The 27,554-nt window shown below is 43.4% G+C and overlaps 1 protein-coding gene across 3 annotated transcripts in view; it reads right to left on the bottom strand.

The window, feature by feature from the left end:
- The window catches only part of TSPEAR (thrombospondin type laminin G domain and EAR repeats), a 70,551-nt gene extending 43,331 nt beyond the window's left edge, over window positions 1-27,220 (bottom strand). The window contains exons 1-4 of one of the 3 annotated variants that reach the window (XM_053312723.1): window positions 26,344-27,220; window positions 8,665-8,885; window positions 3,423-3,661; window positions 2,166-2,256 (exon numbers count right to left, since the gene is read on the bottom strand). In XM_053312723.1, coding sequence (XP_053168698.1) covers window positions 2,166-2,256; window positions 3,423-3,661; window positions 8,665-8,885; window positions 26,344-26,437 — 645 coding nt within the window. In that variant the 5' untranslated portion in view covers window positions 26,438-27,220. The remainder of the gene's footprint in view (window positions 1-2,165; window positions 2,257-3,422; window positions 3,662-8,664; window positions 8,886-26,343) is intronic. The other 2 variants (XM_053312720.1, XM_053312722.1) reach the window with 2 other exon arrangements.
- Between the last annotated feature and the right edge of the window lie 334 nt (window positions 27,221-27,554).

Below are 27,554 nucleotides of genomic sequence, written 5' to 3'. Positions count from 1 at the left end.
CCAGAGTGACTTAAGGGCCAAGGCAGGCATACATCAAAAAGTGGCTCAGACCACTGTGAATGTGCTTTGAGCTCAGTTTTTAAAGTACGTTGACCAACATATACCAGCTAATTGAATGCTGCTACGCTATAGCCACTTTTCTGGCTGCACCATTGCTGCCATCTTTTCCTCCCCAGGAATGAAGTGCCTGGCAGCTGGCCACCCGAGATCCTGTCCTCCGTCTGAAGGCATAAAATATCCAAATCATCCTCCCAATGGGCTTAACTATCCTGATCAAGATGCTTCTCAGCTCCTGTTGGTGTTCCTTCACAAGTCAGTTTAAACCAAGCAAGAGAAAGAGAATTTGATCTTTTAGACAATCATGTCTCCAAGTCCCAAGTCCCCAGAGGCTGTTCACACGAGCAGCCCTACCCATGTTTGTGCAGCACTTACCAGGGTAAGGCTGCTCATGTAAAATGCTGGGATTGTGGCTGATCCTGGCGCTGCCCTGCCAGGTAGCCTAGGAATTTCCCCTGGGCTATTACCCAGGTAAAAGGGTGTGAGCGCACCCTTCTAGCAGGAATCCCAGTCATGTGTCTGCTTGGGTGCCTGCAGCCCTAGTAGACGCAGAGCCAGGTGCCTAGAATGTCCAGCATGAGGGGGAATTCCCCAATGCACAGCTTTCCTTGCACAATGCATTGTGGGATGGATTTCTGGAGGCTGGGCAGCATTTCCTCTGCCTCCAGAACACCGCACCAATTGCTGCAGCGGTGATCGCGTGCGTGGCAGCATGGTGGTGGGATCAGGAAGATTTACGTGGGGGAGGTAGGTATATTCTTGCCTTCCCCGCCAGCCCTCCCTAGCCACCAGGGATTTTGGTCAGGTGAATGACCTTATAGCGTCTGTTGCAATGTCTGCTCAGAAAGGCTACTGATCCCTATCCAAGCAAACTGCCAAATGTTATCACCAGTAAAAACAAACAAAACAGAAGCAGTTCTGTACATATATCTGCAGCTTATCTGGGAATGCTACACAGAAGAGAAAACAAAAAAACCAAAGCCTTCCTAGTAGATTACTACAATGGTTTCTATTGAGGTCTGTTTCTATTTCAGGGTCTGTTTTGAAGAGCACAGCAGTTAAAGGAGACAGATTAATCTTGTGTAGAGCTTTGCACACTCCTGAGAACTGCATAAAGCTTTAACATTGATCCTTTGCTGGGAATGTTTTATTGTCTTCCCAACCTGATGGTTTGTGTGGAGCTGCCCAGTGGAGCATACGAAGTGCCTAGGGTTGTACGGAGTGTATGGTTTGTCTGGAGCTGTCCAGAGCCCAAGTAATATGTGGCTAAGTTTGACTACCTTTTAAAAATATTTGAAATAGTTTGAAATGATACATGTACCCTGATACTCCACCACCAGCAAATATTACTGCAAACAGAATTCTGAGCAGGGGGCGGGGACAGAAGAGGCAGGTATGTCGTTTGGTCAGATGAAATGGCTGTCCAGGGCAGGGAGGCAAGGCAAGATCTGGAAAGGTGTGTGGCGACTCATAGAGAAATGTTGCTCAGACTGAGAAACCAAACTTGAAGCTACAGTTACATCCAGCTAGCCAGGCTTGTACTAGTTCCTCAGATCACTTGCCCTGGCGGGGCTGATGACCAGCAGCATACTCTCTTGTGGGTGATTCTGTAGCACAGCAAAGATAAGCCCAGTAACATCCTCAGATAAGCCCAGTAACATTCCCAGTAGCCCACGAACTGCCCCCGTGCCTTGTCCCAGTGGCACATGGGATAAGGCACCTGGGCCTGTCTGATGGAGACCCTAATTTGAGAACCCTCTTGATGCCTTACTGTAGTGTAGCTCGGCCAGTAGTGTAGATACAGCAGAGTCTACTCAGTATTTGCAGAATGGTAAGAATAACCTCTCAAATACAATGCAATCTTTGGAATGCGCTCCCTCTTGAAATAAGAGCCTCCCCATCTCTGGCAACTTTTAAAAAGCCACAGAAGACATATTTGTTCACATAGGCTTTTAATTAGATTTATTATAGTTTTAATGTTGGGTTTTAAATTATTCTAATGCTTTAATCATTTTAATTGTGTTTAATTTTTTGTGTGCACCTCCCAGAAATGCAGGTTTTGGGAGGTATATAAATATGTTAAATAAAATATCACAACTTATACTTACAGTAAAGAAACCTTTGATTCTCCTCCTGCTCCCTACATAAAACCGGGATCCTGTCACAGTCAAAGATGCTGGAAAAGGAGAATCCACAATCCTACCAAGGATGAAAAGAAAACCACATGTGAATCCAGAGAGTTACGGGTCTGAAACACTGCTAAAGGCAGAGGCAAACAAAGGGTTAGGCTATACAGATGAAAAGTACAGCTTTGATAAAACGATGAAGAAAACTTCCAGCTGAGAAGGCCATTTGCTATAACTGGGCTTCAAAAGCCTACAAAACATCTAATGCCTTCCTCAGTGTGCCCTGCTGGTTCTTGTGTTTCTATGGCTTCCCACTCTTTTAAAATGCCCGAGCCCCCAGCCAAGGGATTGGATCTAATGAGCCCCAAGTGATAATTATTTATTTCACACATTTATATGCCATCTATAATAAAAGTCTCAAGACACTTCACCATCAAATAAAACAGCCAAGACTTTAAAAAAAAATTAGAACATATATACAAATTTAAAAGAAAAGATTAATAAAAATTCAACTAAGAGCCTAGCAGATAGCCGCTAGTGCAATGCAGCTCCACATACACGTTATTTTATTTTATTAATCTAATTTTATTCATTTATTTTATTGTTCAGTTTTTATACTGCCTTTCATAATGGATCCCAAGGTGGTTTTGCCTTGCACAAGAATTCATGCAGTGCTATAAATAGGTTCTATAGCAGTCTCCATACTTCTGCTTCGGCCAGAAGCTACACAATATCTTGGACAAAGCAGAATGCTCTTCGGATTTAGTTTAATTTTTCTGGTGCAACATTCTAGGGCTAGGAGGAAATCAGTCCTTTTGTGTGTAAAAGACACCTTCTACACTCTCTCACGCACACTGCCCTACCTAAAACTGCTTTCCCTCTGTTACTTCTGCTTTCCCTTTGGCCTTCAGTCCTCCTGGATTACTACAAGAGGCAGACATATGGCTCGCATGGTTTTGCATCTTGACTTGCTGAATTGCCCACCAATAACAACTTTCACAATCTGAAATCTAGCTAGATTATAAAGCACCATAAAGCTTCTAATTAAGGCGGTGAAACTCCTCCATGTCTATCACATTTTCTGAGAGAACCTGTGCTACTTAGGACACAGGAATTCTCATATCATGACCAATGCCTTCAGTTTCCAGTTCTGGGGAGTGCTTGTTCCCATGCAGTCCCATCCCAAGGATGGTGGTGATGGTGGTTAAATTACCCCTGAATTGTACGTGCTTCACATACACATCTGTGGGGATGCTGCAGTCCACAGTGAGAGAGAAGGAGCCTTTTGATACTGCCAGCACCAGTGTGTGCCATTGATTGTCTGCCAAAAAGACATCCCGAAAGGTGACTCGTGTCTGCCAGCCATTAGAGAGCTCTTTGCTCCAGAAGATGAAGTGAAGTTTATTCCGTGAGTATCGGAGTCCAAGCAGCAAAGTGTCACTGTTTTCCTCCAAAATGGTAAAGATGTACTCGTTTCTCTGAAAACACAGTTAAGTTTGTTAGACTGAAAGGCAGTTGTGGGTTTTTGTTTCTTTTTAAACCAGACTGCGGCTTGCTAAAATAATTTTTAGAAACACAGATCCTAGAATTCAGGGGGAATAATAAGAGTCATAGAGAAAAAGATAGGTCTTATGGATGTTTTTTTGTTTTTAAAGAAAACTGAGCACTCATGTAGTGCCTCACGCAGGGGAATTCCAGAAAGGCCTCCAAGAATAATCTCAATATTCAGGCAGGTTTAAATGGGAGAAGACAACCTAGGTCCTAAGTCATCTAAAGCTTTATAAGATTGGCACAAGTACATTGAATTGTCCTTAGAAACAGACCAGTGGCTAGTTCAGATGTTGCAAAATATCTGCATGCAAGCTCACAACATATGGGTGCTTTCAGAATTTTAAAACCTATCATATATATTTGAAACTGCCTTATACCAAATCAGACCATTGGTCCATCAAGCCAGGGGCGTATCTAGGGTAAGGCAGGCAGGGCACGTGCGCCGGGTGCCACTTGAAGGGGGGGTGCCATTTTTAAAATTTAAATTTTTTTTTAAATGGTCGCCAAAAACAAAATGGCCACCATGCATGCTCAAATGGCCTCTGTGAGGCCCTAGGCCATGCCAAGCCTTGCAGAGGCCATTTGAGCATGCGCAGTGGCTATTTTGTTTTCAGTGGCCATTTTTTTAAAAAAAGGTTATTTTTTAAAATGGCCACCGCACATGCTCAAATGGTCCCTGTGAGGCCCTAGAGGCCAGCGGGGGGAGGGGGACCTTTTCAGACCCTCCCATGGCCTTTAGAAAGCCCCCCGAAGGGGCTACAGGTAAAAAAAATTAAAAAATTAATATAATATAAGTCACTGTACACATTCAGATTGGCACTATGTACAGAGAATCAGGGCTTGTGAATACTCAGCTGAAGCTTATGAGCTCGGATTGTATTCCTTTGCTCTTACTTTGCTTCTTGTGATAAGTTAAATGTGTTGTCTTAATAATATGGCTATTAATGGTGCGTTTGTCTTTGAATCAGTGTGAAATCCTTAGTATTAAGGCCCGCTGGGAGTTTCTTGGTCTCTTTCTCTCATTTAAACTGTCTTTCTGAAATACTAGGGTATATTCCAAGCAGTGACACAGTTTACTCTGCATATCCTTTAATTATTTTCAGAGTATCTGGGAATAGTCAAATTCTCCATTTATTTTTAAAACTTATGTAATAGTGATGCTATAATACATAGTAGAGAATTAGACAGGCACTTCTCTTTAGTTTTCCAAGTACACCTCCACGTAGTATTTGGGTATTTCATGAGCCCCAACATACTGAAATTTGTAGTTTTCCAGCATTTTTTGGTCTGGCTATGTCCACTGCTAAATAGTTTTTGAAATATTAAAAGATTAATGAGCTTGACTTGTATTTTTCAGCTGATATTATGGTAAAGTTATCTGAAAGATGGGAGTCAGATGTTTGGACAGGGGGTGCAATTTCAGTGCTTGCCCTAGGTGCTATTTTCCCTAGATACGCCTGCATCAAGCTCAGTATTCTCTATATTTACTGGTAGTGGTTTTCCAAGGTTTCAGGCAGGTGTCTTTTCCCAGATCTTCCTGGAGACGTCAGGGATTGAATCTGGGACTTGCTTCAAGCAAACCAGGTGCTCTGCACAGGAGCTAAGGCCTAGCCCCAGTAAAAGTCTTTGAAAGACAACTTGATCACAAAGGAAGCTAGTATTTATGGACCAAGAGGTGCTAGTCATTCCTCTGCCATGGACAGCTGGTTGCATTTTGCATATGTAAGCAAGCCATAGGTATAGGATAGCTATTCATAACACCTTGAACTACAAATGCAATAATTCTTGGATTTGTTAAATTAGACAGAGAATGAGCTCCGCTCGTGGCTAGCATCTCTAGTTGCTAACAAAGGAACAGTGGCCTACATACTGCACAGAGGCCCACCTATCCAAGCACAGGAGGCACACGCTGGTTCTATTAATCTGCAAACCTTGATCCACACTGCTACCAAATGTGGAGGAGGGCTCCATAACAATTGGGTCAGGGCACTAATGTCAATTTCCCCATCATTCCTAAGGGAAAATGGTTGCAAGAGTGCTAATACAATTGTTAGCCCCTCCACACTTGATAGCATTGTGGATGAAGTTTGCAGAGGGACAGAAGCAGCATGCATGCCCTGTGCTTGCATTAGCGGGGTTCTGGGTGGTATGTAAGCCACTGAAAATACATATTGCTTGCAAAACACTAGTTAGGTCTAATGAGAAGATAATCCAAGTCCACGGTGAATGATGCTCTCCTCAGAAAGCAGTTCTGATTTGCTGTGCATGATGAATGTTAATCAATAATATAAATATCTTTAATCAGTTTAGGTAGCTAGCATGCTAAATTGTCATTATTAATACATAGACATGTATTTGTGCCCAATTCTTCACATGACAGCTACTTAGCTGAAGCGTGAAAAATATCAGCCAAGTGGAGAGAGAGAGATTCTTTTCCCTCTCACACAACACTAGAACCAGAGGTCACTCCATGAAATTGATTGCCAGGAGGTCTAGGACCAACAAACGGAAGCACTTTTTCACACAACGCGTGATCCACTTGTGGAATTCTCTGCCACAGGATGTGGTGACAGCCGACAACCTGGATGGCTTTAAGAGGGGTTTGGATGACTTCATGGAGGAGAGGTCTATCAATGGCTACTAGTTGGAGGGCTGTGGGCCACCTCCAGCCTCGGGGGAGGGGTGCCTCTGAGTACCAGTTGCGGGGGAGTAATGGCAGGAGAGAGGGCACGCCCTCAACTCCTGTCTGAGGCTTCCAGCGGCATCTGGTGGGCCACTGTGCGAAACAGGATGCTGGACTAGATGGGCCTTGGGCCTGATCCAGCAGGGCTGTTCTTATGTTCTTAAGCCATTGCTATCAATTCCCCATCCTGAAGAAATGGCTTGTTCACTTGATATAGAACAGCGATTCTCAATGTTGGGTCCCCAGATGTTATTGGACTTCAACTTCCATAATCCTCAACCAAATACTACTGGGACTGGGGATTATGGGAGCTGAAGTCCAATAACTTCTGGGGACCCAACGCTGAGAATCCCTGATATAGAACACAAGGGGGAAACAACCTTAATGCACTAATGGAAAGGTGTGATCACATTGGCCTTCAGTAACAACTCCTATTACTAAATTTGGACTCCACCTTAAAGTTTCAAGGGGAATCAGATCTCCTCTCTTGGTCAGACATTTGCAGGTCTGCTATGAGTTTATTCAGCCAGACCACACAGTTCAGGAGTTTCCATTAAAGGTGAAACAGGGTTTTTTCAGTGTGCAAATACATTTCACAAATGCTTACTCTTTGGATTAATATATTATCTCTTGAAACTTTTCATCAGTTAATAATATCATTCTTTGGCTTTACAGGAGAACCTTGTTACTTGCAGGGGTTCTTTTCCTCGCCTACGGCCATGAGTAATGAACCACAAGTAACGAGTCATTATTGCTATGGGAAAACAGGGTTAGGTTCCAAAGTGGATGGAAAATGTGAAAAAATGGCAAAATTAATGCCAAAAAAACACACAAGAGCCTCACTGTTGTGTGCTCCATGGGTTCTGTATATGGCCAGGAATCCCCCCATGTGGCCAGGAATGCCCCCCAAAACAATGAAAAAGTCCCCCAAAAAGTCAATTTTTGTAAGAAAAGGAGCCACAAAATGGCTCCCTGGAGACAAAATTGTGGGCAGAAGTGACCTTCGCAGTCACTTCTGGTCCTCTAGGAACCACAAATACATGGGTTTCAGCCCTTTTGTATCTGTGGATACTGAAAATGGGTGTCAATGAGACATCCTACAGATACAGGGAACCACAAATAGTGGTTCCTCAAATAATGAGGTTCTCCTGTATTTACTTTCCCAGTTCTGGGTGGTTTCCAATGACTAAGTTATTCATGTGACAGATGCATTTATCACAGAATAACCTAATCACTCAAAGTTGATTTTAGGATGAATTACTGGCTGACATACAGAGAAAGGATCCACCAGTGCTGCCTAACAGAACTTTCCAACTAACTGCACCAGTGCAGTGGGGAATTGGCAATTTTTGACACTCTCTCCTTCTTCAGGAAGCCCTCTGTGCCACCCAAAAATATGTCCCTGAAGGCTGCACAATTCTCAGGGACATTTTTTCAGGAGGCACAGAGGGCTCCCCGGGGAAGCGTTAACAAGTGCTGCTCCTCACTGCACTGGTGCAGTTAGTAGGGAAATTCTGTTAGGCTGCTCTTTCACTGCACAAGTTCATCCTTGTTCATATGTGAGCCACTTTTTTAAAAAAATCCGCTTACACCAGTAGAAAGAAAGCTATCATGTGATGAGAGAATCAGCATGGGAATGGAATAGCAGAATCAGGTTGCCGGATTCTGCCATTCATGATAATACTGCCAGCCCAATTTCATCCATGTGCAGCTGTAGAAGTAAGTCCTGTTGATTTTATTAGGACTTATTCCTTGGTAAGTATACATACAAACCCCTGCAACCAAGGTTTCAGTTTGCTCTCCTGCTTTTGCATTCCATAACAGGGGAAATAATTTGCCAACCACAGGATGTTTTTCCAAGTTCTGCATTCCCCTCCCCGTAAATGATGTAATTAATAAAGTGCATCACTCAACCAATTAAGAATTATATCTTGTCATCTATGTCAGTTTTATATCATCACCTAAAGCACTGAACATTACATTTTATAGGTTGTATAGTTTTAATAATATTGCACGTTAGTGATACATCAAGCATCTGAGCCAATGACTTTCAATCTATAGGTTCAGAATTGTATCAGTCACAGTTTGTGGTGTCAGGTAGTTAAATAGTCATGAGATTTTGCAAAGTCTGTCAAACTCACTATTTGTAAAATTGGATTTAATATTCTCATTAGTGAGTGCATTGCTTGTGTTCTTATCAGGGAATACTAGATTCTGCCCTGTCTAAAAGTCCAAACAGTGCTTTACCTTGGACTGCATGTGGAAAATTTTCAGGGTGGACACAATAGAGAATTCCTCTGGGAAGATGTCACAATAAATGAAAAATCGGGCTGCTGGAAAACTGAGGAAGCGGGGGTGGATTGTAGAGAACTGAAAGCCTCGTGCTCCTTGTACTTGGATCATTCGTATCCCACTCTTCATCCCATTCATGGGCACCACTTCAGAGAGAATATCCAAGGGACGGAGATCTATATCAGACAAAGCACAAAGCCATATTACTGACATTAGAAGAACACAGCAGAGTGTTACTCTCGCTGTTATTGAAGGATGGTGACAATCACAAGCCATGCATCAACTCCAGTAAGACAGCTTCCAGATAAATTCAAACAATGACAAGAACTATTTAGCTGGTGGCAGATAGTGGATAAAGAATGCTTGGGTTATCTTATCAAACAGAGATAAGGTCTGTTCCTGGCTGAACCTACCCACTCTACAAGGTCTTCTGGGAGTGCCCTGCTCCATGTGCCAACGTCAGCTGAAGCTTGGTAATCATGCATGTGGGTCAGGGCCTTCTCAGTGATTGCCCCCAGGTTATGGAACACACTACCTGGGGATGTCCATCCTCTCTCTACATCCCTGGCCTTCTGGTGGCAGTTTTTACCTGGGTCAGGGGCGGAGCCACCATTGGGCAAAAGGGTTCAAAGAACCCAGGCTGCCAATGGGAAAAGGCCGTTGAGCCCCGCCCCTGACCCAGGGGCATAGGAGCCCAGAGCAACACACACACCCCAAGCCCAGGCGAACTCTTCGCCAATTATTTCAGGCAGCTCTGACTGCCCGATAGAACGTTTTCCCCTTTCTCTCCCTCTCTGGAGGAAGAGAAAGGGGGAAACGTCCTATCAAGCAGCTGACAGTGCCTGAAATGACAAGGGGAGAGCTCATTCGGGCTCTCGGCAGCCCAGGCTACGCCCCCTTTGCACGTGACAAAGGGGCATGGCCTGGGCTGCTGAGAGCCGAGCGAGCTCTCCCCTCATAATTTCAGGCACCGTCAACTGCCTGATAGGATATTTTCCCCTTTCTCTCCCTCCAGAGAGGGAGAGAAAGGGGGAAATGTTCTATTGGGCAGTCAGAGCTGCCTGAAATAATTGGCGAAGAGTTCGCCCGGGCGTGGGGGGGGGAGGCTTGAGCACCCGGGCATGGGAGGGGGGAGTTCACTCTGGGCTCCTCTGGAGCCTGAGCCACGCCCCTGTATGTGTGACGTCATGAGTACAGGCGTATTGGAGGGGGCTGGACGCAGGCCGCCACTCATCTGGCTCCGCCCCCGACCCGGGTCTTTGGAAAGCAAGCCTGATTGTAACTGGAAGGTTTATTCAACATTTAGATGCTGCTGATTTTCCATTATTTTATATTTGTTTGTTGCTTTTATATAATTGCCTATTTTATGTTCTTCAGCCTGCTGACGAAAAATGATGAAATTTTATTTATCTATTTATTCCTACTCTCACTCATGAAGGAGAGGGTAGTCAACATGCCTGATGCTCGGAGACATTGTGCAAAGCCAAGATTTAATCCTGGCTCCACATTATGTCTGAACTGTCCCATTATATATGTAGAATTCCAAAAAACCTTTGGCTAGGGATGTGCACAGAGCATTTTGGCACCTCTAATTCGAGGCGCCAAAATGCTCCAAGCACTTTAAAAGGAGAACGGCAGGTATTACCTGCCCCTCGGTCACTTCTCCGCATGCCCCTTGCTGTTGGTATTAAACACTGCATTGTGTGGCTGCAGAGCTGCTCCAGCAACCCTTGGGTGGCATTGGCACATATATGGTGTCTACATATGCCATTTATGTGCTGATGGCACCATAAATCAACCATTTATGTGCTGATGCTGCCTGTGGACTGCAGAGAGCAGCACTGCAGCTGTGTGGCATTTAATACTGGCAGCAAGGGGCATGGCAGGGGGCATTGGAGGGGTAGGTAAGACCTGCCTTCCTCCGTTTAAAGTGCCTGCTCACCACCCCCCAGATGTGCACAGAACGCTTTGTGCACATCCCTACTTTTGACAGCATCCCTCAGCAATGACTCCTAAAGAGCCAGCTAAGTGGTTAGAGTGTTGGACTAGGACCGGAAAGACCTGAGTCTGAATCCCCATTCATACACAAAACTCACTAGGTGACTCTGGGCCAGTCATGTATCTCTCAGCTTAACCTCCCTCACAGGGTTGTTGCAAGGATAAAAATAACCAGGTACACCACTCTGAGCTCCTTGGAGGAAGAGTGGGATATAAGTGTATGTATGTATGTATGTATAAATAAATAATAAAGAAACTTAGTGGTCATAGGATGAGAGGGCAGGTCCTCTTGTAGATTGCTAGTTAAGCAATCGGAAGCAGAAAGTAAGTAAATGGACAATGTTCTGGTGCCAGGAGTGAATAGTGAGGGGGTCAAGTTTGTGGAGACACCAACCTATTCAGTATTTAGGAACCCAAGTAGGCTGAGGAAGGGCTCCAAAAGGGTGAAGCTCCAAAAGAACTCAAAACTGGCAAATAAAGCAAATAAGCAAAATGGCAGATGAGGTACAAAGTAAGTTGTTGTGAAGTAATGCAGTTAAGCGATGGGTTTTGGATTGATATGACTAACCAGGAGAACAGGTTAGTGCATCAACTAAAAATGCAGCAAAAAGGAAAAAATATTTTGCTAGAGGCTATTGGGAAAGGAATTGAAAATAAAACTAGTAATGCCTGCAGATAAATCTATGGTGTGGCTATATATGGCAAACTGTGTACAATATGCCAAATACAGTCTAGTTCTCTGTCTTAAAACAGATGAAACTGAGCTGGAAAAGCAACTGAAAACTACTCATTTTTGGCAGTTCCACATATGCTGTGTTTTCATTTGATCTCATTCACATAGTTGTATTATATGGTATCCTCAAAAATGCAGGATTGGTAAGAGTGGGCCACTACAAGTTGTGGTACCATTGCTGGCCTTGCGGTAGCAAGCATGACTTGTCCCCTTAGCTAAGCAGGGTCCACCCTGGTTGCATATGAATGGGAGAATATATGTGTGAGCACTGTAAGATATTCCCCTCAGGGGATGGAGCTACTCTGGGAAGAACATCTAGGTTCCACCTTCCCTCCCTGGCTTCTCCAAGATAGGGCTGCGAAAGATTCCTGCCTGCAACCTTGGAGAAGCCGCTGCCAGTCTGTAGACTGAGCTAGATGGATGAATGGTCTGACTTAGTAAGTGGCTGTTTCCTATGTTTCTGTGCTAGTGCTTGCCTAGTAATCCCATCTAATTGCTTCTGAGGTAGGGCTCCTTACAGAGATTTATAAATCTGTATCACAAACATATTGCCAAACAACTTCCTAAATTTCTAAAAGAGCAACCCTAACCCTGTCCTCTAAAACTCAGGTGGGTTTGGTAGGGTTTGGGCAGTTTAAAAGGGAAGAAATCTCTTTTAACTTTGAGATAAAAACAGCCTTCTATATTAGCAGTGACCCTGAAAAAAAGAATCCCCCACCTTGAAATACATGGGTCTAATACTAGCAAACATTTCTAGTGCATGTTTGAAGTTTTCCTCTCCTCCACATTGATGCCTTCCTTACTTGAAACGGGACAGAGCCCGCCCCAGGGTTCCTGACATCCTCGACAGTTTGACTTTGGTGCCCACCCAGCCGAAAATAGCATAGCCCCAACTTTAACTCGAACTGTTGCCTGGTCTGGCTCGGCCCAACTTTTGTTCCCAGCTTGTGCACAGTGGAGGGTCATTGCTGAGGGGAAAGAGTTGAGGAGCTTGTTTTGGAACCCACCCAATGCCCTCCCTTCCTCTATTGCTGCCACCACTTCCCTCCCCTCAATGCAGGCTCTGTGTCAGGACCAACCTCGCCACTCTATCTCCCTGAGGGGCAGCTTTGATATACACCTCTTACTTTCTGTTTTGGGTGTGGGCACTTAAGAAACCAGGATGGAGGCTGCTTTTGCCTGATCAGCTACAGCAGTAAGGGTGGAGGGAGGCAGTGAGGGGGTGGGGGACAGAGCACACTGATGGGGGAGGAAAAGGAAAGCAAGCCAGAGACCCATCAGCTTTGCCCACTTGACCTCGATCCAGGGAGCTGTGGTGATGGCAGTGGCACAGCAAAGCAAGGATCCCCTTTCCCTTAGGCAGGCTGCATTGTGGGCAGGCAGGTGGGTGGGCAGGCAACAGCACCTGCTCCAACCCAACTTGGATACCTGGCTGACATATTGCAGGGCAGGGCAGAACAGCACCTGTGCCCACCAAAAGACTGTCCTTGGCTTGGGGAGACCAGTTTCTCCCTTGTTAAGTGGCTGAACACTAGCCCCTGTGCCTCAGGCCTCATCCCTGCTAGACTGTCATCAGCTGCTGCCACTCATCACTTCTGCAGGTAGCTGGGCTTGTATTCTGCTCTGTTCCCACTCAGAGGAGCACCTAGGTAATTTGGGAGCCTGGACCTAAAGGCCTTGGAGGCCTGTCCACCCCACCCCCTCTGCAAGTTAAGCATCATTCCCCTGCACACACACACACATGCACCGTGACACACACAGTATTTTTAACACATGGGTTCTCGAGGGCACAAACAGCAACTGAACTCACAAGAATGTAAGAATATAAAACCGGCATATTTATGCAAATATGCATTAGCAGGAACATTTCAACACGCAACTTAACATATTCCCATCCTATATAATTATTTCCCCACTCTGCCCCGTCTCTAAAGTAGAGGTCACACCCTGCCACCCAGCACAGTGAGGGTTGGTGGCAAAGCACAGCAACAAATACAAATACGACAAATATTTATATATCACTTTCCAATAAAAATCCCCCAAAGCGGTTTACATAGAAATAAGCAAAAAAATAAATAAAATGGCTTCCTGTCCCCAAAGGCTCACAATCTAAAAGAGAAACATAAGACAGATATCAGCAACAGCCACTGGAGGGATGCTGTGCTGAGGATGGATAGGTCCAGTTGCTCTCCCCCTGCTCAGTAAAGAGAATCACCACTAAAAAGGTGCCTCTTTGCTCAGTTAGCAACCACACCACCCAAGACAGACTAAAGAGGGTTTGTGGGTCCCCAGGGGGTGTGGAGGCTCTGGACTTCTGCCAGGAAGTCCAGGGGTAAGAGTTCCTCTGTTCCCACTTCCTCTTCTTTATGATCACTCCTTGTCCTTCGCAGTTGCTTTCAGGAGGTTTCTCCCTCAGGAAGTTCTATCAAACTTTTCTTCCTACTAGTTGGGAACCCATTTTAATTATTCTCCTCCATCCATTCCCCACTTGTCACAACTATCAACATTTTGTTTTACCAGCCTCATTCAGTCTGAAACTTCCAATGTTTACTTCAAGTACATGTACAGAACATGCATTTGCTCATTTGAATAAAGTGCAGAACTGAAACACTTATTTGATATTATAAGAGAGCCCTTTAGCATTTTGTCAGTGGTATCAGTACATTTTGCTGTACAGTACTGCTTATTTGTCTACAGAGTTACAGAATATAGTTTCATTTAAACCCAGAATCGAGTCTGTAAATCCTCAGCATAGGCTTAAGTGTCTCATCTAAACAGAGTCTGACAGTTTCAGTATATACATTTGGATTTGAGGTTCCAGGAATTTGGCCTGAAGCCTAGCTATCTCAGTTATGCACAAAATATATGCATGTCTACATGCACTCCTACACAGATATACAACTTCCAAATAATTCACATTATTCATAGAAGACAGACAGACACATGTGGCCCTGGGGAATCACATGGATTAATTTTTTTTTAAAAAAGCAGGCAGGATAAGCCATTTTGACAGAAAACATCTGGTAAGCACATACATCTGCCTTGCAGTGCCAGTGGAGCCAAGTGAAACTTGTCTGCAGTGTTTCAAACACCAATAACACCAAATTAGATCCATTAAGCAGCAGGGGGAACACCCCCCCTTTTGATGTCTTCACAAATATTGTGTTATGGAGCAACTAGGAGTGGATAAACCTTACCTGGGGGCTCCACATACTTATGCAGCACCTACATAATTTCTTTCCCCTTTTTAAAAACAGTTTGAATTAACTGATATTCTTTGCCTAAGGAGAAAAGGGAAATAGCCATCTAGAGTTATTACAACAGTATCCCCTGATCATTTTATTGATATATGTTTAATAGTTATCGGAAGTTATTAAAAGGTATGTCAGAACAGTACAAAGAATCTGTAGCCAAGGATGAGGATGAGCTACATTTCCTGCCTGCTGAAGATCTGAGTAAGTCCAAAGGTTTGAGTACTTCTAGCTTCCCTGAAAGCTAACCAGGTAGGTTATCCTGTCCACATGACGTATTTTGTGTCTCTCTGAGCATATCTACAACTGATACATTATAATTAGTAGAGATGTGCACAAATCATTTTGGCACCTCTAAATCAAGGCACCAAAATTATTCGAGTTTCCCGGCCGAAACATTTCAGCTGGGGGCCAGCAGGCGCTTTAAATGGGGAGGGGAAGATCTTGTCTGGCCCCTCCTGTGCTCCTCTGCTGCCCCCTGCCGCTTCTCCATGGCACTATCACATGGTGACACCCGCACCATCTCTGCTGGTAAAGCTTTGCTGCACCAGGGGCTTTCTAGCTGGGAACAGACAGTTCCCTGTTCCAGCATCCTGCGGGCAGCAATGTCACAGCACAGACACCAGCTTGAGTGCTACAGGGCACTCAAGATGGTGTCCAGACGTGTGCAGACACCATCGCTGTGATGATGTTGCTGTCCACAGGATGCTAGAAAGCCCTTGGCATGGCAAAGCTGTGCTGACTTTTATATCCTCCTTGCATTTTCCTGAATATTATGGGACCTTCCCTTCTCTGTATTAGCTAAATTAGCTATAAAGTCATCTATTTGCCTTGAATGTACACCAAGATGGCCAAGGACATGGAATAAAGGAAGGTAGATTAGAATTGTTGGTGGTCACTATTTTAAGATGAAATCTCTCTTAACCACAAAAACAAAGGCAAGACCATTTTCTCTGCCTTTCAACAGCTGGGAATATTAGAACATTCTAGTATATTATGTTTTATTTTATGTTCTAAAAACAAAATAGGGAGTAGGATTAGAGTCAAAATAAAACCATTGTGTGATGAAAAATTAAATTTGTGGTCTGCGATGATCCTTCTCTAGCCAAACCTGCTTCATAACATTCTCTTCTCCCAGTCTCATTGAAGAAGTTGCCTTGACTGTGGTAGGTTACCACAAGCACTTGGAGTACTTCAGCAGTCTGGGGCTTGTAGACAGATTCCTCAGAGATGGAGAAGCAGCTCTCTCCAAAACTGATGTAAAATGAAAGGCAAAGCAGTCATTTTCAGTTCACCTCCCACATTACACAGACTCCCTTAATGATTAAAGTGCAGCAAGGGATTATACAGAATCTCATTAATGATTACAGAACAGCAGCTGTGGGTACTTGAGAGCAAGTCAGGCAGCTTATGTTGTGAAGAGGCTGGATAGATCTCTCTTTCACTTTTAAAAGAGATATGAAGAAGGCCACATCATGCAGATTAAGGGAATGCCTGGGGCGGCATTTTCAAAGGCTCTTAAGTTACACAGGAGTCTAAATCCCCCTTGACTGGCAAAGCAACTCCACTAGTGTAGTGGCTCCCATGGGTTCTGTGAAGGAGAAAGTAGGGTAGGTTGTGGTAAACAGAAACACACACACACACACACAGCAGCACAATTTTTTCCAGTTTATATTACATAACGTTTTCGATGTGCAAACCTTCAGTTTGTCTTCATAACAGCACTATCCTGCCTATATTTAAACTTCATGGTCTATTTGGAGCATAGAACTTCATGGCACGTGGTCTTCCTTGCCAAATTGAGAAACAGTCCTGATAATTAGGCTTCTTATCCAATTAAAGAAATCTTAGTCCGTTTATCAAATTAGCTTTCAGCAATGTTAATCAGTTAAACCTAAAGGTAAAGCATGCTGTTGAGTTGGTGTCAACTCCAGGCAACCACAGCACACTGTGGTTGTCTGTGGCAGAATACAGGAGGGGTTTACCATTGCCATCTCCCACGCAGTATGAGATGATGTCTTTCAGCATCTTCCTATATTGCTGCTGCCTGATATAGGTGGCTCCCATAGTCTGGGAAACATACCAGCAGGGATTTGAACTGGCAACCTCTGGCTTGCTATTCAAGTCATTTCCCCGCTGTGCCTACATACAACTAAAAAAAATAGCTTTGATGAAGTATACTTTGTTTTTAGACAATGCCATCTGTAGCATTTTATTTGCATACACTATCTTAGAAGAGGCATTCTCTCCATTGTGAGAGAGCAATGAGAATGCTTCTTCTAAGATGATGCCTGCCATCTTCAGAACTGCCCAGCTTCGGCCCTCCTGCAGATGTTGGTCAACAACTCCCATCATCCCTATTGGCCACTGTAGCTGGGGATGATGGGAGTTGCAGTCCAAAAACAGATGGTGAGCCAAAGTACTTATACTAGTGTGTTTCCCAATTAATCAGGGATGCCTTTTTAAAATGTTAAAATGAGTTTTATTTGATTACACTAACCAATTATAGCCTCCAGTCCTACGTGGTTTAGCCCTAGTGGCATGGTCTGGCAAGATTATTAAGTAGGTAGTACCATCAGAGAGAGCTTGCTCTTCTTGCTAAGTCAACTAATCATTTCTTCTGTTGTGTCCTTTGCTGCTTCTGCATTTGTTAGCAACCAGCAAGTTAGCACTCTTTCCCCCTCTCTCCAAACTGTAATTTTAAGGTTATTTACAAAATAATGGCCAAGGTCACATTTCCAATTATCCGCAAGTACCTTTTTGCTGACTGGGTTGGGCAAACACACAAGGAGCCATTGGCTGACATTCAGACTAACGAATGTGGTGTGCAGCAAAGAAAGTATGTTCCAGACTAAAGCAGCACTGGCACTTGAACTGGGATGGATTTTCAGTTTGTCTGAAGTGCTCAGAAGTGATCTGTGTCTGGAGTGCTCTGTGCCACCTGAAAATATGTCCCTGAGAGCTGCACAGCCTTCAAGGACATATTTTCAGGTGGCATGGAATGCTTCAGTGGGAAGGGGATATAGAACATTCCCTCCCCAGGTGAGCATTTGTGCTGCTTTAGTCTGGAACACAGCACACATGCTTTATTAGTCTGAATGCAAGTCTCTGTGGTTTATATTCTTCATTATAAAAGATCCTGCACTTTTATGAAGATGCATTCGCAGATATTATTTTCACAGGTGACACAGGAATCATTGTTTGGATTCTGTACATCTCCATGATGAACTCAAAAGGCAGTGCTTTTCTGCTCAGAATTCCTCTACCCAACCTCAATCTTTAAATTCTGTAATGACAATAAATTTAATAGGAAGAGACCTGGTCTTGTGGTAACAAGCATGAATTGTCCCCTCTGCTAAGCAGGGTCCATCCTGGTTGCATTTGATGGGAGGCTACACATGAGCTCTGTAAGATATTCCCCTTAGGGGATGGGGCCAATCTGGGAAGAAAATCTGCAGGTTCCAGTTCCCCTCCCTGGCATCTCCAAGATAGGACTGAGAGAGATTCCTGCCTGCAACCTTGGAGAAGCCACTGCCAGTCTGGGTAAACAATATTGAGCTAGATGGACCAATGGGCTGACTCGATGGAAGTTCTATGTTCCTATGATAGTGTACTTTTGCAAGAAAGTGTCTGTCCATTCAGAAACACAGAGCAATAAGATTCCATTAAGGCATCCAAATAAAATAGATGGGGACTGTTAATCCAATGTAAAATGTCTGTTTCCCTATGTCAAATAATGAAATAACCACATTAACAAGTTCAAATAAAGCTACATTGAGATAGCAGAGGGTAGGGATGTGTTTTTCATGACACTTGTGAAAGCAATTAGAAAGTATTTGGGTTATGCAAAACTACATGTCATTTCAATATCAGCTGTGTGTTGATATGAAGCCATTCAGTGGAGGGGGTTGATCTGGCAGCTCTAGATGATAATGACTGAGGCACCTGCCAGGTGTGCTGAAAGAGGTATTTAACAGCTCTGAAGCATACTGGAGAGAATCAGTGTTTGGTACTGTCAGTACATGCAATATGCTCAGCCTTGCCAGCAATCTATCAGCCCCATTTTTTACTGGCTGACAGATAAAACCAAATTTTGCCAGGTCCTAAGAGATGTGAGCAGTTTCCTGGAGAGACAAATGGAGTCCCGAACTTAAGCCTAACTGGCTAAATTATCCTGGGACTTTTAAACACATGGCTTTTAGTTCTCATCTCCTCTGGAATGGAAAGTGTGAGTCCACATATCAGCTGGATTTACCCCAAAGTCATAGCGGGCTATCAGAGATCAGTTCACACATGATTCTGCTTTCCCCCCAATTACTGCTGCATATTCTAGCTTAGCCCGAATTATGTCCAGGGTAAAAAAAAATCCTCAATTGGCGGTGGCTTTTTCGGGGTGGGGTGGGTGGGGGGGACCAGAGCTTTCTGGTATGCCTTGATGCTTCCCCCGCGATGTGTGGAGGGGCCATTGCCAATAATTCGGCTTTTTCCAAAACCTGCACATTCATGGGTGTTTTTTAAAAACTTCAAGTGGTGCCGATCAGCTTCAGAAAGAGCCTGAAGCTTGAGAGGGGCTTTCACGGAGGATCAGAAAAGGCAGCATTAAGCCTTACCTGCCTGCCCCCAAACCCAGCCTCCCTCCATTTTCAATCCATAAACAAACTTCAGCAGCACAAATCCAGTCACATGTGTTCATATTCAGGTTACAAAACTGTCCTTGGTTACTGTTTGGTTATCAGTAAAACATTATTGTGTTGGAGAGGGGTAGATTCTGCTCTCTGTGTCACTCATCTCAGTGGAGAATTCCATGGGCACAGATGCAAGAGAAAGCCAACTCTGGTCTGCATGCCTGTTTCTTGATGTAAGAAATGTTTGTTACCTTTTGGAAACACTTACTCCCCTTTACCAGGCTTAACATATGCAGACGTTGTTGGAAGCTTAACATTGGAGACTACAGGTTTGATGTAACCCGAGTCTTTTGTGTCTGAGCTGATTCCATGAGGCTGCATTTTTCTTCATCATAGAGAGAAAGCAATGGTTTCTACTTTAAACTTCCATGGCCTCTTAAATGTTTAAATGTGTTTACTGGGGTGGAGGTAGGAGGTCCAAACATCCTTTCTTGAGTAACCATTCTGTTGGAGAATGTTACATTTTTCCAGGATTGAAACATCCATTCTTCTTGCTGTGTAGACTGTGGTTGCATGAAATGTCATAGCAGCTACTGGACAGTGACAGTGGCTGACATCTTACACATCCTTATGAGAATGGAGCAAGAGCTCCATCCTTGCAAGGAGCTGATAAACAAGCTGAGTGTGAGGCTTGCCTCGCAGAGCAACACGCAGGTACAGGGTGGGGATGCAGTTACAGCTTCTCTCTCCTCCCTGCAAAAGCCCCCTTTGCCACCAGGAAAAGCTGCGCAACCTTTAGGGACATATTCCTGGCAACAAAAAGGGCTTTTACAGGGAGGAGAGAGAAGCTAAGGTCACATCTCCACTCTCTCCCCCACAAGTGCTGAGAGGCAAGCTTCATGCGCATTTTGTTTATCAACTCCTTGCAAGGAGGGATCTCTTGCTCTGCCCTCGGGAGGAAGTGTCAGCCAGTGACATCATTAGTGGGAAGTGGCACAACCCCTGCCATTTCATGAAACAAGCACTTTTGGGGTCAAGCAATGCCTTAATTAAAAACACCCCGCTGTGCTTGAGTGATACAGAAAAGGAACTTCTGAAGAAGAAAAAACTATGTAATGAACTGGCCTTCTGTTGAGGTAAATCAAGTTTAGCCAGCAAAAATAACTTGAGGGGAAGCTGACAATATATTGGAGCAATTCATATTATATATGAGACAGTCGGTATATGGTGTATGAAAATGTACGTTCTTCTATTATTATTATTTTAAACGTTTTGTTCAACCAGGTATCAGTACAATGAAATTGCAATGACTTATATCTTCAGTATCCTTTTTTTAAAAAATCCTCTCCTATCCGCTCCTTCCCTACTTCCCACAATTAGCATACAATACATATGCATATATAGAAGAACTGATGTAGACAGATTTATATACTTCAGTTAACATATACTCAGTATCACCACACCCACACACATATATGCACACAACTACACAGAGAAAGAAAAGAAAGAGCGGGGTGGGTGGAGGTGGGAACAGGAGGTGAAGCCCACAACATCAACCTATCAGTCTCCTCCAACTTCAGGAATGTGAGGTAAGGTAAAGCAGTCAAAGTGCTGTTTCTTATACATTAAAGTTATAGCATACATTTGCACTGCTCCTATAAACGCTTATGCACATTATTATCTTGGTTTGGGCTGCAAGATCGTCACACTCTCCACTTTCGGAATGGCATGAGATGGCCGCAAAGAAAATGTGCTTGCCCGTTTCAGAATCATTTCCCATGCTTCCAGCTGTATGCTACAGCATCAAACTGGTTGACAATTGTCATAGACACAGACTCATGGAAGGAAATGAAGGAACTTGAACATTCAGCTAATCACATTGGATATCTTTCCCAGTTTATCTGTACTAGTTGTATGCCTTTGGCCATTGCTTAAGCAAGACATCAATTCTAACCTACAGCTGACATGCTCAGTTTTGTAATGTGCATCATGCCAGTCATTATCTGAAAGGGCAACATGTGGAAATTAGTCTACACAACATTACTGCACACAAATTGCACCCACGCATGCACAGGTGCCATGTGCGTGCTGGCATCATGCACAGGTTCTTGGGATGAGTGCTGCCACAGCAGGAAACTTCATAAGGTGATGGCAATCTCGTCTTTTTCAAAGATCCTGCTCACAGCTCCCCTCCCCGCAGCACCAATCCAGTGCCTGGACCTCGTTTCGTGCACATCTCTAGCAGGAGAGAGGATTTCCCTGCTTCAGTTCTCCATATTGTAAAAATGAACATAGATGCATGTCTCAGGAATCCAGTAAAGATAAATTTCTTCTCTTATTAAAAAAAATAAGACTATGGTGTGCCCCCCCTTTCTTGATTTTAAACAAATGTGTTCATTTAGCTCCAATAATTAACATAATTCAGTTTCACATTTTAAAAAAAAAGATGGGAAATAAGCATTAGTGTTTCCAGTACTGCATAACTGTGCATATTCCCAATTAATAATTTAAGGTATGCAGATCCTTACATGCTTAAGGCAATTTAGAGAACATTTCAGCATTTTTCTAAGGTATGCTTAGCAGAGCAGTTACACTGGTCTGTTTTTCTTTGGTCAGTTACATTTAAACAAAGTTCACATATTATTTAATGTATGTATATTAACATTTTTATAACACCTTTCAATCATAAATCACTCATAGCATCTCCAATTGATTAAAAACAGAATATAATAAAATCAACTTATCTCAAAATTTACAAAACAGTATTAATTTAAAATATTGGTACCAGGAATTCACTCAGTACAATAATTAGGGGTCAAATATCATCACATGTCATAAAAAGTCCACCCTAACAAAATGGTCTTTACAAGCCATCTAAAGGTAAAAAGGGAGAGGGGGTCAGATGGGCTTCCCAAAGGAGGGAATTCCAAAGCATAAGCACCATTACTAAGAAGATCCCATCACATGTGCCCACCAATCTAATCTGAGGACAATAGTGGGATGCAGAGCTCACCTTTAAGAAGCTCAATAGGAGGGCAGCATCATGCAGGAGTAAACAGTTCTTTAGGTACTCCCAACCCAAACAATTTAGGACTGAAAATGTGATAATCAGATTTTGACTTGGGCCCAGAAACAAACAAGGAGCTAATACAGATCAAATAATATTGGAGGAAAATGCTCAAGGAACAGTCCCCTAACAAAACTTCGCAGCTTTCTGTACCAGCTGCAGTTTTCAAACATTCTTTAAGCATGGGTTTGTGGATGCCCAATGTGGATCTAAACAGAAATAATCAAGGCAAAACCTGTCCAGAATCACAGATAGGATAGACATAATCACTGCGATGTAATGCTGCCATTTCTGTTTAAAAAGCCAGTCAAACTCCTAGTGCTGCATCCATGCAGCGAAAGGATGCCAGGCCACAACAGTAGAGTCCCTGCTTCAGAAGTAAGGATACTTGTGGTGGGGTGGGATTTTCTCTGATTGCCCTTCATCCAAGAAGTGCTCTTTGCAACCCAGAAATATGTCCCTGAGGGCTGAGTGACCTTCAGTGATGTATTTCTGAGTTGTAAAGAGCACATCCAGAGAGTGGGGAGATTGGAGAAAAATCACGCACACACATCCCTGTGCAAACGTCTGTACTTCTGAAACAGAGATGCTACAGTTGAGGCTGGACATCCTTTCATTGCACAAATGCTGCATTAGTCAGGGTGTTGGTCACCTTCTCTTAGCTTCAAAGACGAAAAGCACTTAGCAGAATTAAATTACTTTAACAGACACGCATTCTGTTCAATCAAAAATTTCACTGCACTGTTTCTTTGGAATGTCAGTTCAGAAGTGTTCCATAGTCAGAACAATTCTACCCATGGTATAGATAAGGAGCTGTTGCTCAGTGGTAGAATATATGCTTTTCATGCCAAAGGTCTCTGGTTCAATCCCAGCCATCTCCAGGTAAGGCTGGTTCAATTCCTGCCTGAAATCCTGGAGAGTTGCTAACAGTCAGCATTAGCAAAACTGAGCTAGATGGACCAATGGCAGTTCCATGTGTTCATAATTAGTATCATTCCTTACTAGAGTGCAGTTTTGACTCCCAGCTCAAAACCAGAGAATGAGCCTTCCCTTCCACAACAGTAAAAATAAGACCTTTATTAAGCAGTAGCAAGATTACCAATTATATGAACTGTGCTATGCTTTTCTAAAGGTGAAGGTAAAATATGTGAGGACATTAAAATGTATTTTTACAATTGTTGTTTGTTAATTATACACATTATGGGCCAGTTGTAAATCTTGGGCTCCCCTGGATATGCTCAGGCAGACATAAAACTAACCAAAACTCAAGAGAAATTCAGAAGAGAAAATGTATCAGAATAGATTTGGGCATGTGACTGAGCACTGACTGCCCATTGAGCTCGTTGCAATTTGCCCTCGGACAGTCCAGAACGTGTTGCCAGATGTCCTGACTAATGCTGCCTGCATGCTTCTAACAACAGCGCACTACAGTTCTGAAGGGTGGGCACCCTTATGCAACAGTGCAACTATTCTCCATTACAACAGAAACACATCCCGGGCCCTCGGGGACACATTTCCACTGTAACAGAGTGCTGAAATATAGTTGAGCTCTTGTGCGCAAGCACTCATGCTGCAGAAGCGCAGGGACTAGCGCTACATGCACACTGTTGTGTTGTTAGAAGCACACACGCAGCTTTCATGAGGATGTCAGCTATTCTTCCCAATCACAGCATTCACACGTGCCAAGAGAAACTGGACATTTTTAGATTTATGTTCAGATGTGATTATCTCTACCAATAAACCTATGTCCTATATACAGTCATGTTAAATGAAGATGTTAGAGTTAATCTTTATAATTCCAGTTTTGCATTCATATCTATTATATATATCAAAATATTCCTTCATTCAGACTCTTTGTTTACTTCCACCCTGCAGCTATTTCGTTCACAAGCAAGGTTCAGGTTAAATGCACAGAGTTGTTGAAAAACTGTACAGTTAGCTTACCTAACTATTCCACACCCACCCAGACCCCCAGAATGAGTTTGCATTAGCAATGAAGAAATTAATATAAGCCATCTAGAACACAGTCCTCCTACCTGGTCTGCAAAATAATTTACTTTCTGCAATCATGCAAACACCTACAAAGAGAGCAGCAATTGTTCTGCTGTTTTTGGTTTTAGTGGGAACAAAAGCCCCAAGAAAACGTGAGTGAGCATTTGAAACAAGGCTTGAAGTCAGAGTGGATTTACATGTTACAATATAGCTACAGAAGGCACTTTATTGTAGGAGTTAATGTGAATCTTGCCTATAAGATAGTAATGTGGAATGATTGCACATGCAGGTTTTTGTGCTTCATGAACAAGTATTGTAAAGCCTGACTGCCAACAGCCCAGCATATATTCCCCACATGTTCACTGCAAAAAATGTATAGAATTATACATGATTATCCCCATGCAGATCACACGTTAAGTCCTACACAGAAGTGCCTTTGGTGCAGAAATTCTGTAACAAGTGAAGCTGCACTTCTTTAGTGCAGTGGCTGTGACTGCGCCCCACTAAAAAAAAAAAGTAACAAAAGCAGCCAGAAAACTCCAACAATGGAAAGAAACGGCAAACCTGAAACAGGTGCCAAGAGTGAGTTTCATTTAGTGATTTCATCAGGGCAGGCTGACAACTACAAGATCTTCTGAATCAAAAAGATGCTTCCAAAGGATTTTGGTTGACGCAGCATATCCCTCTGTGGCTATTATCCAGCAGCCAAATATTCAGAGAACTCAAACCAAATTTGATGCCACTGAAAACAATAGGATTAAAGAAGGATATTTCCCCACAAATATTTGCTTCCCACAGGGACACAAATTTGGAAACATGGCTATTTGCTTTTTAAAATTTTATTTGTTTTTACAATATCTTGGCTATTTGGAGAAAAAGGCACTGAAGCGAGAGGGAAATCAAACTTTTCTCTTTTCTGAATGCTGAGAGATGTTTCCATCAGATGTCATTTCCATACAGTTAAGTCAGTTTTGCTTCAGTCAGTTGAAATGTACCAAGGGATGGGGGAAAACATTGTTCTCTGAAGGCTCATTGCCATAACTCTTTCATACCCACACTCAGGTAACGGGACAAAACTGAATGTAAATTTATACTCAGCCAAGAGCATTTTGCAAACTCACCTCCAGCTTAGCCAATACAATTGCTGTTGTTTTGCTAACCAATTTTCTTCCATACAGGAGTTCCATGCAGCGTGAATGAAACTTGACACAGAAAAATCCGAGGCAGTTGAATGATTTGTTTAAATATTTTTCAGCTCTGCTGAGCTAGCAAAACTGACTCACTGAGCAAGTGAATCACTCCACTGCCAGGTTCTTTGCCTTCAGAGCAGCCAGGTTACACAACACCAAAGCAGGATACATAACCACAGAACGCACTGTGTTTTTGTTTTTCCTTTAAAATGTATAACTGGTGAAGAGGCCCAGCCTTGCTCAAAACATTGCAGATGACTTTAGAGATGCCCCCCCTTACCAATTTGTGCAATACTACATAGTATTGATACACAGTGAGCCAGCATACACAGTGAGCCATACAACATACAAGTGAGCCAGCATGGTGCAGTGGTTAGAGTGCTGGACTAGGACCGGGGAGACCCGAGTTCAAATCCCCATTCAGCCATGATACTTGCTGGGTGACTCTGGGCCACTCACTTCTCTCTCAGCCTAACCTACTTCACAGGGTTGTTGTAAAAGAGAAACTCAAGTATGTAGTACACCGCTCTGGGCTCCTTGGAGGAAGAGCGGGATATAAATGTAAAATAATAATAATAATAATAATAATAATAAAAAGGGGGGGAGTTCAAAGTAAATATACTGGTACAGCTTACTACACCTGCAGGTTTCATACCATACAATCCAGCTTAGAAGGCAGACTTGTGTGAGGAGCTGCATATTAGAGGATGTGGTATGGAGAGCTACTCCCCTTCACAAAGACCTCTAAAGAAGCATGTCAATCACCCCAAGCTCTTACCTGTGCAGTGTTCCCATGACTTGCCTCCTCTGGCCAAGGACTGGTCAATTCCCAAGTGCAGGAGCACAACCCAAACCAGCAGCACAGCAGACATTGGGGAATTTTGTCACCAGGTCCATGCAGAGGAACCTTCCAGGTCATCCTCTAACTTCCTCATCCTCAACAGCGCGCTCTCCTCAAGCGTTGTTCAGAGGCTTTACAATAACATCCTGGTAGGAACACTGTCAGTGACCCAGTTCTTCACAGCTACTGCAACTTCTAAAGGCGATGCGTGTCAGGCTAGTGACCACAACCTGGCCTCTCCCCCTTTTTCCCCTTTCAGGTATTCCTCCCAATGTCACCTACAACCACTAATGCTGACTAAGCCTGTTGTTTTTATTAGGCTACTAGGTAAGAGGTATTTTCCCGGCTAGAAACACAAATACAGTCAATGGAGAAAGCCCAGAAAGTGGATTCTCTTCAGCTGACTGGTGTCTAGTTGCTGAAATATCCTCTCCCTGAAAAGCAGAGACCTCCCACCAGCCACAGAGCAAACGGCTGCGGGAGGCCGTGTTTGCAGACATTTAAATGGAAACTAGCTTGAAAAGGAGGAGGAGTATGCTTGCCTTGGGGAGCTTTTCATCTTTCTTTCTTTTCTTTTTTTCTTTTTCTTTTTCTTTTTTTTTTTTTTTGGTCCAGCCCTCTTGAGGTTGGGTTTTAATGTTTAAGCAAAGGAATTTCCCTCTCCTGCAGAGCCAGCTTTCAGAGGAGATGGCAGAGAAAAAGGAGGAGCTCAGCTGTGTGCCTGCATGTGAATTGATCATTTCCGTGATGCTGCAAAGTAACCTGGATTGAGATACAGCCACGTGTGTCTAAGTGCCTTGGCTTCCCAGCTCTATAATTCTCCCTCCCTCCCTGTTTGCAAGAAAGTAATTTTGAAACACCTGACACCGCTCCATAGCAGTTTCTAGGAGACTGATTCTTGCAATTGTAGAAAATGGTTGCCTGTTTAAACTCTGATCAGACTGACTCAATCTGGAGTCTATGCACAGAAAGTAAAGGAAGGGGAACCTGATTAAATAGCGGTATTACCAAAAAGCTGTGAACTTTCCTATGATGAGGAGGCAGTGATGTGGGTACTCCAGTAGATCTCTTATTATGGCCTCATAAAGAAGCCTGCAGAGAACATATGGCTTTAGAAGATAATTAAAAGTAAAATATTAGACATAATT

This window comes from Hemicordylus capensis, chromosome 3, assembly GCF_027244095.1.
Source record: "Hemicordylus capensis ecotype Gifberg chromosome 3, rHemCap1.1.pri, whole genome shotgun sequence".
Taxonomy (NCBI): domain Eukaryota; kingdom Metazoa; phylum Chordata; class Lepidosauria; order Squamata; family Cordylidae; genus Hemicordylus; species Hemicordylus capensis.
Note: the sequence above shows the minus strand (reverse complement) of the source record. Positions and strands in the feature narration are given on the sequence as shown.